Source organism: Maylandia zebra, linkage group LG16, assembly GCF_041146795.1.
Source record: "Maylandia zebra isolate NMK-2024a linkage group LG16, Mzebra_GT3a, whole genome shotgun sequence".
Classification (NCBI taxonomy): domain Eukaryota; kingdom Metazoa; phylum Chordata; class Actinopteri; order Cichliformes; family Cichlidae; genus Maylandia; species Maylandia zebra.
Genome location: NC_135182.1, coordinates 5,982,016 through 6,001,339, shown reverse-complemented (window position 1 = coordinate 6,001,339; position 19,324 = coordinate 5,982,016). Strand labels below are relative to the sequence as shown.

Genomic DNA, 19,324 nt, shown 5'->3' with positions numbered 1-19,324 from the left:
CCTGAACAGTGTTTGGAGGGTGTCTTTCCACTTTACTCAAGTTCTGCCAGTCCTTTGGTCACCAGAGGCAGATGGACCAACTCTCCATCCTCGCTGTACAGCAGCACTGTGAGCTCTGGTTCTTGAGCCTAAACCGAGGAGGACAGTGAGATACTGACTGGAAGCAAACAAAAAAATTCTCAGGCTGTGAGACCAAAGATTTGACAGTATAAAGAGTGCAACACAGGACTTATTCTGCCTGATTTGAAGTTATTAGGTAGTCTTGTTTACATACACATTTATTATTTATTAGTTACACAATGGCAGTGTCCGTTGGTGGATCCTTTAAGTCAAAAGTTATGGTAAAGATTCATTAAGATGCTGGAAATCTTCAACACATTTGGCACCACATCAACATGATGGGAGCTAGCCCTATTCTACAGTGGTAAACAAAATACTGTGAGGATTTGTGCATTCAGAACAAAACTGCAGCTTGATGTCCTTGAAGACGAGGCAGTATTTTCACGGCCTCTTTGTCTTTGACTGAATCATTAACCTGTTTTGTTACATATAACTCCAGGGCTTGGCAGAGAATAACTATGATCCCCATATGTTTGTTTTCTTCTGTATGAAAAGTGAATTACTGATATTACATTTGCTCTTGACCTTTATATATAAACGTATGAAAAATTTGTTTGTATTTACAAAAAAATCAGAAGTGCCACACAGAATAAAAGGGCCATGAAGGCCGTAAATAGGACTGCTAGTAAAAACTGACTTAAGGAAAGCAGGTTTCCATCTGCTGAGAAAACATTTTCAGCAACAACATTTATGTTTGTTGTGTTATCTTAGAGCTCACAGTGAAAGATAACACAGCTAGTTTAGTTTAGTACTGTTTCCAAAAACCTATCATGGCACATTTTTAATGACATTTCTTTAATAAATGAAACTTATGTCTTTTGAATGTAATTTCTTAGTTTTAAAAACAGTTATGTTGTGTGTGTTTCATACCACAACAGAGGCTGTGATGTTTTTGTGTAACAGGTCGATCATTTCCATTGCAGCCTTCATGCTCCATTTGGGGCTGTAGGGCAGCACATTTTCCTCCCTTGTGACACTCGGAGCTTTGAAGCCAGCGACTTTGACTTTTAGTGCCCTACATGGAAACTCCAGCAGCTCAGCTGGCATTTGGCGCAGCCTGCCAGGAAGCAACACATTATGAGAACGCCACTCAACACATCCGCATGTCCACATCATCTGTTTATCAGTAGATAAACCCCATTCAGGGTGGGTCTCAAAGAAATTCAAAGTTAAACAAACAGCAGCTTAAGACTGGAGCCTACATTAAAAGCCAGGATATCTTTTTCTTATCTGGCTTCACTTACACCAACATCAGCAGTCAGGCTAAGCGGTCACATGATGGTGTTTATCAACTGGATTAAGTCACCCTAGGGTTTCTCAAACTAGCTGCGAGTGTGTTCACATAAAACAGAAAGGAATGGCAGCATATGCTCAAATCTCTACTTGCTGATTAATTAATTACCATGATGATTTACCCAGTAAGTGAACCACCTATGTAATACTGAAAACCCAGTTTAACCCAGTGATTTTGTGTCAGCATTGTCACCAGAAGATATATCCCTCTCACTTCTTCTCCACGTCATTTTTCTACGACAAGCCACAAATTTAATGCCTATAAAGTTTTCCAACACTTGGTCTGTAGCATGTTTCTACATTTTCTCATATTTTTCAGAGGAAGTGTGCTAGTAGGATGATAAGATTCATACTTGCTGGTAGGTAGAGTGTCATCAGAGCCAAAATCGACGTGTTGTACCAGGAGCGTGACAGGTTCTGCACTGATGAACTTCATCAACCTGGCTCGATAGTACTTTCCATCACTGTACTCAGCGAGACATGGACCACCTGGAAACCACAGAGTGTTGGGAGGCCCCAACTTAGTGAGTCTTGCACAGAATCGGCTGCGACTTGGTGACTGCTTGTCATCCGGTAAAAAGCAACAGTATTCCTTGCTTTAAGCTAGAGCTGGGCGATAGAACGATAACGATATGTATTGCGAAATAACTTTCTCGATAGAAAAATTAAACTATTGCGATAGGCCTCATCCCTCTTGTCCTCTTTAAAAAAAAAAAAACAAAAAAAAAAACCAGCCAATCCAAATTAAGTAGCGCAGAGCCGAACCAATCACAGCCGCAGCGTCGCGTCACGTGACTTGTTACGTTCAGCACAAGTCCCAAGCCGGTGTTCTGACAAACCATCCTACTTTGGCAAAACGTGCTACCGTAAGTAGTTTATGCACATTTCTGCTGTCACAGAGTCATTCCAGCATCAATTTAAGTAGGTATGACGGTTTGCCACTTAACTTTGCCCATCAGAGTATGCTTGTAGCTCATATGCATACAGCCAGAATGGTTTGCCACTTCATTTTACCCGTTAAAGTATGCTTGTAGGTAACATTCACAAAGGTAGCATGGTTTGGCACTTAATTTTACCAGTCAGAGTATGTGTGTAGCTGTTATTAACAAAGGTAGGATGATTTGCCACTGAATTTTAGCTGTTAAAGTACGCTTCTAGCTCATATTCAGAAAGGTAGGATGGTTCGCCACTGAAATGTAGCTATTAAAGTATGCTTCTAGCTCAGATTAACAAAAGTAGCACGATTTGCCACAAAATTTTAGCAGTTTAAGTATGCTTGTAGGTGACATTCACAAAGGTAGGTGGGTTTGGCAGTTAATTTTACCGGTCAGAGTATTTTTCTAGCTAATATTCACAAAAGGTAGGACAATTTGCCACTGAATTTCGTGTTGTGCGCAGAAACAACGCGTAGGATGGTTTGCCAGGTAGGATGGATTCCCAGAACACCGGCGCCGCACGTATTTGTTTGGCAAGCAGCCAGCCGCCGTGCCACCCGGGTAATGGAGGAAATGAGTGTGCCGACTAGAGAAAAATCAACTGAGAGCGTGACCGAAGGTTACCGAAGAGAAAACAGATGATGGTTCCAATGCAGGAGAGATTGTCGAGCGGAAGAGCCATAGAAGTTCTGTAGTGTGACGGTATTTCGGCTATTTCAAGTCTGACAAAAAACAGAGTAGCGTGCACTGTAAATTGTGCCGAAAGCAAGTCTGGTAATACAATACAGCTCAATCTCTGACTGAAAGCGCTAATTCGTCATTCGGCTTTTGTCAGACTAAAGTAACTGTTAAAACTGTTTGAAAAGCTAAGCTATACAACAAGGAGAGATTGAGAATTTCCTTTTAGTTCTCAGTTTATTTGATATTGACAAAAGTTAGTCAGTTTTGTCTGTTCTTCTGTAAAACAAACTAAGATTTATTTTTAGAATTAATATTTTGTTTCTAAGTGGAATTGACAATTTAGTCTGTTTCGTTTGTTCTATTTTGAAACTTAAACGCTTTAGCGGCTGCCTTTTGTGTAGTTTGCAATATTTGCCTTTATTTATCTGAAAAAGTCTCATGTTCCTTAACTACATCTACCCTGTTGAACTTATTATGGGAAATAAATATTTAAATAAAAACAAGCTGCTGATTATTTCACATTTTACTTGTGAGCAACGGCACATTTAAATCTTACAAATATAGTTATTTGGCTTATATCGTGATAGATATCGTTATTGCCTGAAATGAAAAAAACATCGTGATATGAAAAAATCTTATATCGCCCAGCTCTACTTTAAGCCATCTTCAGTGTGTGAACAGATACATGAATAGAGGAGGGAGAGGAGGGGGAAATCAAGCATGTCACTGAAACACGAAAAGCCACATTAACATTTGATGAAATGCTACATGCATGGTAAACATTGCCTATATTTCAAAAGATGGGGACCACCAAGTACAAATACTTTGTTATTGTAGTTAAGATGTAGAATTTTCAAGTATCTGTACTTAACTGGAGTATTTATTTTTCTGACAACCTTTTACTTTTTTAAACAAATCTCTCTTCTTAAAACTCTACATTTTCAAAATGGGTACATTACTAACTCATTAAGGTTTGTTATTTTCTGTGACTGCACATCTTGACAATTCTAATAGATTTAAATCTAAATGAAGGAAACATTAACACATCCTACTGGTGTATCCATCACTGTTGCCTTCTGTCAGCGAAGAAAGAGGCAAAAATCATACGATTTATACATCATTGACAGCACTAAACTCAGAGGTTAAAATGAGCCCTAATGAGCTACAACAGTGTTTTTGGTGTTGAAGTCCACAAGTTGTGGTCATGGTCATCATCTAGCTAATGCACATAAAGAGTGTAGGACTTATTTTAGGTGACAAGTAATTTCAATATTTTGACATTTCTAAAGGGGTCAGAATACCCTCTGCATTGGTCACGTTGCGCACCTCTGTAACATCATCACACAGTCACTACTATTTATGCCCACCATTAAGGCACAGGAAGCTGCTGCAGTATTCTCCTGAACGATAGGTGTCGCTGCTTAGACAGCACTGCCACATAATCGCTATTACAGGAAGGTAAGAAGTCAAAACTGGAGGCAAAGACTTTGCAGTGTGAATGAATCTCCACATCTGCTTAAGTAAAGAATATCTGTGCTTCTAATATCTCTGTTCATTTCAGATATATCTCAAAGATGTTACTTGCTTAAATCTTTTAAATCTGTGTCTGGATAAAGTGAAACATTACCCTCGGGGAAGTTGCTAAGTCGTGGCAGCGTGTCAATGTTTCTATTGATTCTGGTCAAAGCTTCATCTAGAGACTCTCCGTTAACCTTTACATCAGCCGTTCCTTCCAAAGGCCACAGGAAGAGCTGCAGGGGAAACAGAACAATCTCTTATTAACAACATTATTCTTATCCGCTTTGTTTATTATAAACATTTTTTAATATGACAACGGGAATTATGTATATAATTTATAATGTAGAGAGTCGCTACCTCATTGGGGGTACACATATGCTTGACCACAACTTTAAAGTGCTCCCCCTCCTGTTGCAAGTTCGGGTAGGTAAAGGACCCCAGCATTAGTTCCTCCGGGTCTCTCAAACCCTGAAAACACATCATCATTATTGGTCCTATACCCCATCTGCACACTAGGTGGAGTAGAGACTCTGATGCATCTACATAGGATCTATTTATGCACACTATAACACAGGAAACAGATTTAAAGCATAACTTGCTTTAATTACTGTAAAAAGCTTACAGCTTGAGTAATATTATAGGTCTTATAATATCAATGAAAACTGCCCCCAGGTACATGAGAAGATGACCTTGATGGTGAGATCAGCCAAATTTACACATTTCTTCAGTCTTATTATAATACCTCAGTGTTAATATCCCAGACGTCAAAGACGGGAGCAGTAGGCATCACTGTGAGGTGCTGCAGAGAAGCACACATACTCCTGAGTAAATTACTGGCATTGCTTAATTTCGGAAAAAACAGTCTATCACACACAGAGACCTTATCTGGCGACACAGTCCGATCCATGGAGGCATGTTCATGTTGGCAGAGGATCCTGCTGAGGCTCAAACCATCTATGAAGAGCTCAACAGTGACAGGTCCTCTTGGATCAGCTGGCAGCTCCTACCACACGAAAACAAATGCACACAAGGGATCATATACATATAATTGTCCACATATGTTTATAAACAATGACTCATTTGTGCATTTTTACCACAACGTTCATATCCACACTGCGGTTTAGTAACACCTCTCTCATCAAGGCCACTGCATCCTGCTGCCATTTACCACCAACCTGAAGAAACAGAGGCACAAAAGTAGAATTATTTCCACTTTGATTCTATTGTATTCAAGAAAAACATTGTAATTAGGCTCTCATTTTAGAAACTATAACTGGCTTTATGGAGGAGGTAATCTTCTGCTGCTCTTCAGGGATAAACATTTATTCCATCAGCAGTCTTTTTTTTTTATTATTTTTTTTTATTTAACTTTTTCCCCCAACAAATATAAGACTGGTTCACATCCAAAATAATAACACTACACAGCACTAGAATATTACAACATTATGTCCATAACTGTTGTCCTCTAGGATCCAGTTTATAGGTTACTCCCAGTGCTTCCAGTGGTCTCTTCCATTTGTCCACAAAAATTCGGGAGCTCCCATCAATATAATGTCCCAGCCTGATCAGAGTCATAACTTCAATGATGAGCGACTTCCATAGAGAAATGGAGGGAGGCTCAGCCCCCACCCATCTCAACATAATGCTTTTCCTGGCCAACATCAACAGTGACTGAATTACATGCTCATGTTGTACCAGTGAGACAGGAATATATCCCAATATACACATTAATGGGTTTTCTGTCACCTGATGACCAATGGCTGTACTAATATTGGCGCAGACCTCCAAAATGACTGAATAATAGCACATTCCCACAAGCAGTGGAATCTAGTGCCCACTCTGACCTTACACTTGAGACAGTTTGGAGATATTCCCATATTATACTTACTATGAATATACGGAGAAATATACACATTGTGCAAAATTTTGTACTGCAGTTCTTTAAATCGGTTACAAACAGAGATTTTGGATGGAAGGAGCAAAATTTTGTCCCATGCCTGTATATCTATTTCACATTTAAGCAGCGTCCCCCAAGATTTTCTCAACCATGCCAGTTTATCCACAATTAGGGCATAAATCTCGGAATAAAACTTTGATACAAAATGTTTATGCTCCCTATTATCCAGAAAAAATTTCTCCAACCGAAAAGAGGCAGTTGAGATTTGTAATGATTTAGCATTTTTTAACACATAATTTCTCAATTGCAAATACTTATAAAACTCAGTCTTTGACATAGAATACTGGGACTTCAAGGATTCAAATGATTTAAACTCACCATGTTTAAAGAGGTCATAAAACCTCTTTACACCTACTTTATGCCATCCCACAAAGCTTGACCCTATGTTTTGTGGCAGAAGGTCTGGATTATTTATAAACGTTGACAAGATATTAAACAGAAGACTACTGTTAAAAATTTTTCTCAGTTTTCCCCACGTCCACATAGCATTATATATCAGTGGGTTATGCTTTATTACGTGAGGTAAGTCATTTAGACGTTTCCCTAAGAAGTTAACAGGTGAGGATGGTTTACATAATACTTCCTCAATATTTAGCCATGGCAGATCAGAATGTTCACGTATCCAGGAAGAAAGAACCCTCGCTTGTGTTGAGAGGACATAATTTTCTATGTTTGGCACTCCCCACCCGCCCAGATCTTTCGGTAACTGTAGTGTCTCCAATTTAATTTTGGGTTTTCTTCCTGCCCAAATGAAATCCACTATAGCCTTGTTAATTACTTTAATATCTTCTGATTTCAAGATTGCAAACAACATGCCTGTGGGATATAATATTTTCGGTAGGATTACCATTTTAATGAGATTTATTCTTCCCAAAAATGATATCGGAAGTGATCTCCATCTTGTCAGCATCTCCCGAAGATCTTGAACCATTCCATTAATATTTTCTCTATACAAGTGTCCAACATTTGGTGTAACTTTAACTCCCAAATATACAAAACCTGATGGTGCCCAATGAAAAGGTTTAACATATAAAGGTTCATTATCCCCTCCACTACACAAAGTCATTATAACAGATTTATCAAAATTTACTTTGTATCCAGATATAAGACCAAAGTCCTTGATACACCTAATAAGAACGGGTAAAGAGTTAACCGGGTCAGTCAGTGTCAGAAGAATATCGTCTGCATAAAGCAGAATTTTATGTTGTCTATCCCCAATTTTAACTCCAAGAACACTTGGATTTTGTCTAATGGCCATGGCCAAGGGCTCGATGGCCAAAGCAAATAATAGTGGTGACAATGGGCTACCTTGTGCTGTACCTCTGCTCAGTGAAAATGGGGAAGATAACAAGCCGTTAGTTAACACAGATGCTATTGGTGATTTGTATATAATTTTGATCCACCCCAGAAAGTTTTTTCCAAACCCAAATCTTCTCATTATTTCAAACATATATTCCCATTCAATTCTATCAAATGCCTTTTCGGCATCCATAGAGACAACAACCCCAGGGATCTGATGAAAATTTAAAAAATGAATAATATTAAATAGGCGTAGAGCAGGGGTGCTCACACTTTTTCCGCATGTGAGCTACTTATAAAATGACCAAGTCAAAATGATCTACCCACTACAAAAATCCAAAACATATACTTATTTATAAATATATTGAGGATTCTTTATATCTACAATGTATATACATGCATAACCGCAATATCCAATATTTCACAACACAATTAACTATGTAAATTTTTTGTCATTACCTGAGTTTACTCTGATGACTTGCACTGAATTGAATCAGCCAGGGATGCATAGTCCGGACAGTAGCTGCTGACGGCCAGGTTTAAGAGAAAAAACCGAGAGCTAAAAATTGGAGTTAACTCGCTGACTAGCTTGTCAGTTTTACTACACTTCGCGCCGCTGTTTGCGCATGCGCAGCGACCTAAGCGTCAGAAAAAATCTGCTGTCATCTGACTGGCTTCCCTGTATCAATCAAGTGACGGGATGGATGATAGGCTGGCATCTATTTTTTTAATGCCATGCGATCTACCAATACTACCTTTGCGATCGACTAGTCGATCGCGATCGACGTATTGAGCACCCCTGGCGTAGAGTATTATTATAAGAATTCCTCCCCTTAATAAAGCCTGTCTGATCAGCATGCACGATAGAGCACATTACTTTTTCTTGAGCATGACTCTGGATTTTTATCTTTTTTAGCTATCAATGTTATATTAGCCTGGTACATAGATTCTGGGAGTTTTGATTCTTCAAATGCTTTATTAAAAACCCTTAATAATAAACTATTTAACTTCATTGTCATTACCTTAAAAAATTCTACTGGGAAACCATCTGCCCCAGGACATTTCCCTGACTTGAGTGCTTTATCCACCTCTATCATTGTTATGGGTGACTCCAGCAGGCTTACCTGATCTTCAGAAAGCTGAGGGAATACTAAGTCGTTTAGGAAGAAGCCTGAGTTAAGCCTTGTTATGTCCATCTCAGATTGATATAAGTTTGTATAGAATTCTCTGAAGCACTCATTAATCTGACGGTTTCCTACTTGTCTTTCACCATTCACATCCACAATAGCTGTGATAAAGGAACTTGATGGAGTATTCCTTGCAAGACGAGCCAGAAAGCGGTTAGGCTTACTAGCTGATTCAAAAAGCTGTTGTCTGGCAAGAAGGACATCTCTTTCAGCCTTTCGCATTATCAAATTACGCAAAGATGTCCTGGCAATATTAAGCTCACTTAATGTTTCAGCTGATTTTGTTACATAGTATTGTTTCTCCAGCTTTTTTTATATTATTCTCGATCTCTAACTGCCTTATTAATCATTGCTTCCTTTTATGACTTGTGTATGAAATAATCATCCCTCTCATGTAAGCCTTATAGCTATCCCATAAAGTTCTCGTGTCTATCTCCTCTTTATCATTTATTTCTAAGAATACTGTTGTTTGCTCTGTTATGAAATGTATAAATTTCTCATCCAAAAGAGACAGTGTGCTCATCTTCCAAGACCTAGAGCGCTCAATATGTCTCATGGGTTGAATGGTTAAGACAACAGGAGCATGGTCAGAGAGACCTATATGACCAATATTTACCTGCTGAACTAACTGACTGATACACTTGGACATAAAAATATAATCTATACGAGATGCTGACAAGTGAGGGTTAGAATGGAAAGTGTACTCCTTAGATAGTGGATTATAGTGTCGCCAGACATCTATAAGGTCAAGCTCATTTATAATTTGCCAAAGGGCTTTGGAGTTTTTGGTCAACATAGATTGTGGGGGAAATTTATCCATTTTAGGGCATAAAACACAGTTAAAGTCACCCGCTAATATTATATTAGCACAGTCCATGTCCACTAATTGACTAAATAATACCGTATAAAATTCGCCATCCTGTGCATTCGGCGCATATATATTACCTAGGAGAACAGTTTCCCCATGCAACATCCCTTTAACCAATATATATCTTCCTTCATTGTCCTTGTGAGTGGCTGTAACATTGAAGGGAAGATTTTTGTGTATAAGGGTAATAACCCCCCTTTTATTTGTGGAGTAGGATGAGAAAAAAATTTGACCAACCCATTCTCTACAGTATTTTCTGTGTTCATCATCTGTCAAATGGGTTTCTTGCAAAAAGCAATGTGAGTCAAATCTTTCTTCAGAGAATTTAAAATGGACTTTTTTTTCACCACATTGTTGGACCCTTTAACATTCCAAGTACTTATCTTAACTGACATATAGGAAAAGTAATGTATATATTGTGCTGTTTACATATTTAACCAAATCTACATTTGACCAGTCTGAGCCTATTAACCAAAATAATTGAGCATAAAACAAGAACACTGGTTCCCAGCAAAACCTGAACACAAAGCCTGGAAACCTCAACCCTCCCCAACACAAATAACACAAAATAACAAAAAATAAATTACACATCTAGATGTACCCTACTCTAAAGTACAGCTGTGGGGGGCCACAAACGCGTAACATCCCTGCACTGGAGTGTATGTCAAAAATCAAAGTATACTCTATACCGTAGCTCGTTATCAATACTATAATGCTGTAAGCCTTGAGTTTGTAACTTACGTTACAATGACGCTGTCGTGCACCAACAGTTTATTTAGGTCTTGGCAATTTGCTCATATAGTCCTTGACGTCCTGGGTGGTCGCGAGGGAGATGCTGGTGCCATCGGGGTTAAATATTTTAATGATGGCTGGATAAAGGAAGGAATATTTGATCCCCGCCTCTCGGAGAGCTTTACGCGCATTCGCCGACTCCTTTCTCTTTCGAGCCACCTCCGCGGAGAAATCCTGATAGAAGGATACTTTTCCTGCCTCTGTGTTTACGGTACCTTTAGCCCTGGCAGCCTGGAGAATCCTCTGTGTATCGGTGTAGTAATGAAGCCGGACCAGTACTGCACGCGGTCCCTCCGTGCCGGTAAGCCTCATAGGTGGTCCAGTGTGATGGGCTCTGTCGACTGTAATGGCACCCTGTTGAAGGCCCAGGACTTCTGGTATCCATTTTTTTAAAAAGTCCACTGGTGCTCTGCCCTCCGCGCCTTCCTTTATCCCGACAATCCTCACGTTCTGCCGCCGGCTCTGATTCTCAAAGCTTTCCAGACGCTCCATGGCCTTCTTAAGCTGGGTCTCGAGAGCGGCAATACGTGGCTCATTTGTAGCCGTGACATCTTCCAAGTCCGAGACCCGCTGCTCCACGGTTTCCATTCTTTCTATCAGATTGTCGAATTTCTCGGTGAGCTCGTTTATTGGATTTATGACTTCGGATATCTTGATATCCATATACTTGGATATGTTAGAAGTCACCTTGTCCACAATCACGTCATCCCGCAGTGTACTTAGTGCATCCTCAGCGTCGCACATGGTCTCCTTTTCGGGGCAATTGCTAGCTACCAGGTCACTGCTAGCTTTTGCTTTGACTCCACGTTTGCCCATTTCTCTCTTTTTGCTTGATCCAGGGTGTGCGAAAAACTCGTCTAGAGACATTATATAGATATTCGAGGCAACTTGTTGGCAAAAATGAGCTAAAATACCAATATTTTACAGCTGTCCAGTGCAGAGCTCATAAACTCACGTCTGCTCAGCTCGACGCATCACATGACATCAGCAGTCTTTTTAAAAAAAAATAAAAGATGGATGGAGTGACAGACACAATCTATTCCTTACAGGGTTGATGCCAAGCAGCTGGCAGATCATGCAGAGCTGAGGTACATCGTCACACAGGAGGATGGGGTACACATGAACCACCGGGATGTTCTCCACCAGACCATAATCGACATACTGCACCTGGTAATATAAACATGAACAAAAGTTGTATTAACGTACCATCAAATGAATGTTTTTAAATGTTATATGCAGTTTAGCATATAATATTGGTAAATGGACTGGTTCTTATATAGTGCTTTATACAACTTGTTCATTCACCCAATCAGACCCATTCACACAAGCACTTTTCTAAGTTGTCAGTGCTACCTAACTAACATTCATACACATTCACACTCTGATGCATGCATAGGAGAGCAACCTGGGGTTGGTATCTTCCCAAGGATATTTGGCATGGAGACTGGAGCAGACTGGGATCGAACCAACAACCTTTCATTTAGTGACCCGCTCTACTACCTGAGCTACAGCTGCCATTGATGACATATTGTAGTTGGAATATCAGAGATTATTCCATCAAGTGTAACTATTGATGGTAATACTAAATAAGCAACATATATTACTTTTTATATCACTAAAGCTAAAAATACAGTCAATTTATACTCAGTATCTTACAGAAATCTATCCATTGTCTGGCCTTGGTTTTAGCTTTTCTCTTGTTTAAATGGAATTCCCGACCTCCTGATTTAAGAAACATCTCTTCCTTCTCTCTCTTTTAAGTCCAAACTCAGAACCCACTTGTACAAAATAGCTTATCCCACATAACCTTTCCACTCTCCTATTTCATTTGTTTATGTCTTATGCTTTTGTGATTCTGTAAACTTCTTGCTTTTATGTCGCTTTTATTCTACTGTGTACAGCGACCTTGAGTGTTTTGAAAGGCGCTTTCAAATAAAATGTATTATTTATTATTATTAAATGCAAAATGCATTTACTTTAAAAGCACTAAAGGAAATAAAAAAATGGACCTTAACATGCCCTCCCAGCACTTCCAACAGCTGTCCTCGGTACCACAACATGTCAGGTCCAATGACAGCACAGCCCAAGACTGATTTCCAGGTGTAGGGCTTCTGTCTGGGCAATGCCTTCATGCTCTGCTGAATCCTCTCCTTAAGCTGCTCCAGCTGATAACCTGATAGATGACAAAATATACTTTAACTTTCACTTTAGACAGGTACACTTAATCAACCTAATACAGCAGCACTTTCCAGGCCTATTAATGACTGTTTTTAACAACAGGACTGTTCTTAAGGTCCAGCCCTGACAGCTAACTTTGACAGTTACTTCTCCTTAAAGCATATGCAGCGCAGTTAATATATTTTAAGCCCAATTTCCTTTCTATGATAAGATGTAAGCTATGCAAGTATGTAGAGGTAAAAAAATATAAATAAAAATAATGGCGTGATCTTTTGTGTACCTGCATTTTGGGTTCTCACATAAATGAGACCGTCCTCTCCAACAGCAGAAATGCTTATCTGAATGTGACCAAGACATGGCAGCTCTGGGGGTTGGTACAATGAAGTCTTTACCTGCATACACAGACACACACAAATATTGTCTTGGAGAATTATTATATACCACATTATCATTAATGACATTTTTGTCTATTTTTATAACACAAAATCTTGGTGTGTGCATAATCACCTTCTCAGCTGTCATAATGGAGCGAGGGGCTGGTTTTGGAGGCATGTGACCACTGACAGTGGATGACTGGAAGGGGAAGGAAATAACAGGAACAGATGGGGAACTGGTTTCTGTCTCACTCTTGTTTTGTACCTCTCTCACTGTAGATGGTGGATCCATGTCTTTGGGTTGCTGAACATTAATATTGCTGCAACAGGGCAAAGCCACAAACAAAAGACAGGATATACATTAGAAACATTTGCTTAAACTGGAATATCAACTAGTGGTTATAAAATAAATAAATAAACTCTGCTGTGTCTGGTTTTCTTATATTTACAATATTTCTGATGTTTTGCAATGTCTACCAGAAGTACAGGGATTCAGAAGAGGTTAAGAGAGATTATTTGGAGAAGGAGAATAAGCCTGTGCACACCAACACACCTGACCCCACAATGCATGTGGAACATGCACTCACACACCTTGGTTTTCTTTGCCTGAGCGCGAGGCCTTCACTAACCAGAAAATCTGCAATGCTGATAAACTCTCCCATTCTATTGGAGCAGAACAAAGTGACAGGTACTGGACGCTCATCTGTTAACTCCTTGAAAATGAGAAAGTAGTAGAGAGAAACATACTTTGAAAAGCAGAAAAACAAACAAACAAACACCCCCACCCAAAAAAACAGGCAAAAATCAAAGTAGAAAGAAACTGGGCGTGTCACTACCCGATCCGTACCGGAAACCCGATCGGTACCCCGCATGCGTGAAAGGTGTCTACTTCCGGTCGAAGCATTTTACGATAGTTACAGGTCAGAGTATCTGTTAAGATGTTAAGAATAACAAGTATCTCTTAACATGTTTCCGATAATGAAACATTTAATATAATGTAGACAAAAATAAAAAAATTAAAAGATAGTGACAGATCGGGACTCCCGATCCTTACTGCGCATGTGCAAAGTCAGACCGTACAAATCGGGTCTACCCGATCCGTACCGCGCATGTGCAGGGGTTTTCTTCTTCTTCTGTTCGTTTAATGGCAGTGTACTCCCCAGTGTACGAGGATACCGCCACCTGCTGACTGAGCGAATGAACCCTATTGTAAACTGAATTAGCGTCATTACAAACGTGTGTTAAATTTGATTTAGTGATAATCGAGTGTGTTTATGCTTGTCTGTGTGGAGAGGATTGTTGGAAAAGTGATGATAATGTCCGCTATCACTGTCAATTGCCAGTAAACACTTCATCTGGCTGCTGAATCTTCACGTGACATATTATAAAGTCTGTATTATTAACTCTGTCATTAGGCACCATTCTTCTTATTTTACGGCGCTGTTGTTCAATCGGGGAACACTTTCTGTTGAGGAGAAAAGCAAAAATTTGTTGCGGATACGGATTATTCATTGTTTAAATGTCCTGGTAGTCGAAAAGGAGGCAGAGCTGCCGAGAAATGCTAGGAGCTAACTGGGCGCTAACCGTATCATTCAAACGTATTGAATGTTGCAATGTTGGCAAAGAGAGGAAGTGACGTAAGATTTGCGCATGCGGGGTACCGATCGGGTTTCCGGTACGGATCGGGTAGTGACAGGGCGATAACGGGTGGAAAAGACAGGAAGACCTTGATCGTCATAACAGCCGAGGCTCCTGTCAAGTAGTAGGAGAATGAGTCACAGGCTGTATTTGTCCAGGTAGATCGGCCTCCCGTGGGCCTAAAAGGGACAAAGAGCAAATAAAAAGAAAAAGTGAGAAAGAAACACAAACTGGAGTAGTACACCTTTTATCCAAACCAGAGTACTGAAACTGTATGGCAGCAAAATCAAGCTGTCACATTATAGTAAAACTAATGGGGACACATCTATATACACCATCACAAAACTGTAACAGCACATTAACTGATTAAAAACTTTAAAAAATCAGAGGTTTACTGGTTAACATAACTACTATGATTATTATTATTATTACTACTGTCAAATTGTCATACTGTGACATTACATTTAAATTAAACAACCTGGCCCTACTTCTTATTGGCAAATATATTATACGTGTCCTTGTTTGTAATTAAACTCTGTGAGTGTCTGTGTGTGTGTAACCTGATGTCGTTAAGAGTGCACTCAAGTGCTAGGGAGCCAATCAAGGAAGATGGCAACGGTCGCAGGTTACTGACATCGATCTTCATCATCTTTCCGTGATCACACAGTCTCACCTGGTACCAGCCAGCAAAGACATAATCAGTGTTGATAATGCTATAATTATGCATTTAAAGAGAAATTCTAGTATGTCTGGACAGCTGTTATGAATCAATGGTTTGACCTCATTTTGCACCCTTAGAGGTAACAGAAAAAGTCATGCATAACAATGTAAATCAGAGGAGTCCTACAACCTTCCCATTAAAAAATAAATAAATTAAAAAAATCAACAAATCTTTATTATCTGAAAGTATCAAGCTACAGTTACTATTATATTCAACTGCAAATGATATACATCTCTGCCAACATGCAGTTTGTTGGATTTAAAAAAAAAGATTATTTACATATAATACTGACTTTCAGTGCCATTTAACTCTTGGATTAAAAGAAAATAGTTTGATGGTGTTTTTTGGGAGCAACACTTGTTTTACCTCTGCACTGTCGCTAGATGTGACGTCAGAGCATATCTGTGCTCTCTCCCAAACTCCATTGAAGAGTGCAGCACAGTACATGTCTGCCTTCCATTCCACATCCTGGGGCTCTATTCGTGCACACTCCTGCTTTACCAGTTCACATATCCTGAAAAAACAAGCAACATGACAGTATATATAACTCCAAAGGGGTGTCAGGACCTCCTTAACAACTGTAGAGTAACTTTATGAATTTACAACATAAAGTGCCTTGAGGCCCAACACCTGTTCTTTTTTCCTCCACACAGTTTCCTCAATTTTTAAATGAACATGCTGCACACAATGGCAAGATATGTCAATTTTTCTATTAATATTAATTCTATTAATTTTCTATTTATATCTGTCGACTATTTGAAAAAACATGATTGTGCAAAAATAGTATTACATCTTTAGTGTTTTTCATACATCCAACTAAAGAAATGGAACAAACGATGTGTTTTGGCTGCTACTATAAAAGTTCTGATACAATTTAAAATTAATTATTTGCTTTTCATGCCTTGAGTTGGCCATTTTTTTAATGCTTGAATGATTCAGAGATCAGTTTTAAGCAAAAAACATTACAATGAAAATGATAAGGTACAAAGAGCGGACTGGAGAACCCAAGACCACTTAAAAATGACAAGAATGTCTGGAAGTAAAATAGAAAGAAACAAGAAGAGGGTCAAAACATTTACACAGTATTATATTATGGGAGTAACAACCAACTGCTTTATATGTTGTGATTTGTGTGTTGGTGCTCAATAAGAAGAGGGAGGAAAAAACAAAACAAAACAAAAAAACCCAGTTCAGTTCTTGACTTGCATTTCAAGTCTCCTTTGTCCCACACGCCATCAGACTGTTTAACTCCTCTCTGGAGGGGAGAGGGAGGGGAAACAGGAGGACAAAGGAGGGGGGAACAACTAAGCTGTAGTGCCTCTTCACCTCACTGTGCAATACCTTTTGTGCAATACTTTTGTAAATAGTCAACAGTGCAATAGACCTCAATACTTGAAATGTGCAATTCACTTGTATTTTTATTTTTTATTCCTATTTATTCTATTTATCCCCTTCGTATATTTAATTTATATTGTCTCTGTATTTATATACGTGTGTGTGTGTGTGTGTGTGTGTGTGTGTGTGTGTGTGTGTGTATATATATATATATAATATTCTGTAACTCTGTAACTTCTGTCGGTGCTGTGCTTTTTTGGAAATCGAATTTCCCAGAGGAACCCACCCGAGGGATTAATAAAGTTCTATCTAATCTAATCTAATCTAAGTCAGCCAGCCAACCTATCATACAATAAAACAGCTAAATCTAATTAATCTACAACCTAAATTACTTGTCAAGATACTAATTGGCTCAGCCTAGATCCAGACTTAAATCTAGGGGTGACCGCGCTTTTGCCCTGGTTGCACCTAATCTGTGGAACAACCTTCCCATTGCTATCCATGCGTCAGACTCCATTTTATCTTTTAAATCCCATTTAAAAACTCACTTATTCAACATAGCTTTTCCATCTACAGTGGGGCAAAAAAGTATTTAGTCAGCCACCAATTGTGCAAGTTCCCCCACCTAAAATGATGACAGAGGTCAGTAATTTGCACCAGAGGTACACTTCAACTGTGAGAGACAGAATGTGAAAAAAAAAATCCATGAATCCACATGGTAGGACTTGTAAAGAATTTATTTGTAAATCACGGTGGAAAATAAGTATTTGGTCAATAACAAAAATACAACTCAATACTTTGTAACATAACCTTTGTTGGCAATAACAGAGGTCAAACGTTTACTATAGGTCTTTACCAGGTTTGCACACACAGTAGCTGGTATTTTGGCCCATTCCTCCATGCAGATCTTCTCGAGAGCAGTGATGTTTTGGGGCTGTCGCCGAGCAACACGGACTTTCAACTCCCGCCACAGATTTTCTATGGGGTTGAGGTCTGGAGACTGGCTAGGCCACTCCAGGACTTTCAAATGCTTCTTACGGAGCCACTCCTTTGTTGCCCGGGCGGTGTGTTTTGGATCATTGTCGTGTTGGAAGACCCAGCCTCGTTTCATCTTCAAAGTTCTCACTGATGGAAGGAGGTTTTGGCTCAAAATCTCACGATACATGGCCCCATTCATTCTGTCCTTAACACGGATCAGTCGTCCTGTCCCCTTGGCAGAAAAACAGCCCCATAGCATGATGTTTCCACCCCCATGCTTCACAGTAGGTATGGTGTTCTTGGGATGCAACTCAGTATTCTTCTTCCTCCAAACACGACGAGTTGAGTTTATACCACAAAGTTCTACTTTGGTTTCATCTGACCACATGACATTCTCCCAATCCTCTGCTGTATCATCCATGTGCTCTCTGGCAAACTTCAGACGGGCCTGGACATGCACTGGCTTCAGCAGCGGAACACGTCTGGCACTGCGGGATTTGATTCCCTGCCGTTGTAGTGTGTTACTGATGGTGACCTTTGTTACTTTGGTCCCAGCTCTCTGCAGGTCATTCACCAGGTCCCCCCGTGTGGTTCTGGGATCTTTGCTCACCGTTCTCATGATCATTTTGACCCCACGGGATGAGATCTTGCGTGGAGCCCCAGATCGAGGGAGATTATCAGTGGTCTTGTATGTCTTCCATTTTCTGATGATTGCTCCCACAGTTGATTTTTTCACACCAAGCTGCTTGCCTATTGTAGATTTACTCTTCCCAGTCTGGTGCAGGTCTACAATACTTTTCCTGATGTCCTTCGAAAGCTCTTTGGTCTTGGCCATGGCGGAGTTTGGAGTCTGACTGTTTGAGGCTGTGGACAGGTGTCTTTTATACAGATGATGAGTTCAAACAGGTGCCATTCATACAGGTAACGAGTGGGGGACAGAAAAGCTTCTTACAGAAGACGTTACAGGCCTGTGAGAGCCAGAGATTTTCCTTGTTTGAGGTGACCAAATACTTATTTTCCACCCTAATTTACGAATAAATTCTTTACAAATCCTACCATGTGAATTCATGGATTTTTTTTTCACATTCTGTCTCTCACAGTTGAAGTGTACCTCCGGTGCAAATTACTGACCTCTGTCATCATTTTAAGTGGGGGAACTTGCACAATCGGTGGCTGACTAAATACTTTTTTGCCCCACTGTAGTTAGTGTCCCCATTTTATATGTGGTTCAATATTTCATTTATGTACTTCATCTTTTAGCTATATCTGTTCTTAGTAACTTTGTTCTTATATTCCCTTTTATTGCTGTATAATTAGTGCCCTCAACCTGATGACAAATGTAGTACTTTGTTTTATTTGTATTGTACTAATAACTGCTAACAGGACTAAGTAGTAAAGAATGAGCATTTTGAGTATGAGTATAGAAATAAAAGGTGAATCAAATAGACCA

General features: G+C 39.5%; 1 protein-coding gene across 1 annotated transcript in view; it reads right to left on the bottom strand.

The window, feature by feature from the left end:
* Positions 1-19,324, bottom strand: part of rnf17 (ring finger protein 17) — a 38,649-nt gene that overhangs the window by 574 nt on the left and 18,751 nt on the right. The window contains exons 22-37 of the mRNA XM_004573029.6: positions 15,928-16,075; positions 15,401-15,513; positions 14,929-15,019; positions 13,794-13,915; positions 13,336-13,522; positions 13,109-13,220; positions 12,660-12,823; positions 11,698-11,817; positions 5,642-5,722; positions 5,428-5,550; positions 5,290-5,346; positions 4,905-5,015; positions 4,657-4,780; positions 1,767-1,902; positions 991-1,177; positions 2-128 (exon numbers count right to left, since the gene is read on the bottom strand). Coding sequence (XP_004573086.2) covers positions 33-128; positions 991-1,177; positions 1,767-1,902; positions 4,657-4,780; positions 4,905-5,015; positions 5,290-5,346; positions 5,428-5,550; positions 5,642-5,722; positions 11,698-11,817; positions 12,660-12,823; positions 13,109-13,220; positions 13,336-13,522; positions 13,794-13,915; positions 14,929-15,019; positions 15,401-15,513; positions 15,928-16,075 — 1,972 coding nt within the window. The 3' untranslated portion in view covers positions 2-32. The remainder of the gene's footprint in view (position 1; positions 129-990; positions 1,178-1,766; positions 1,903-4,656; positions 4,781-4,904; positions 5,016-5,289; positions 5,347-5,427; positions 5,551-5,641; positions 5,723-11,697; positions 11,818-12,659; positions 12,824-13,108; positions 13,221-13,335; positions 13,523-13,793; positions 13,916-14,928; positions 15,020-15,400; positions 15,514-15,927; positions 16,076-19,324) is intronic.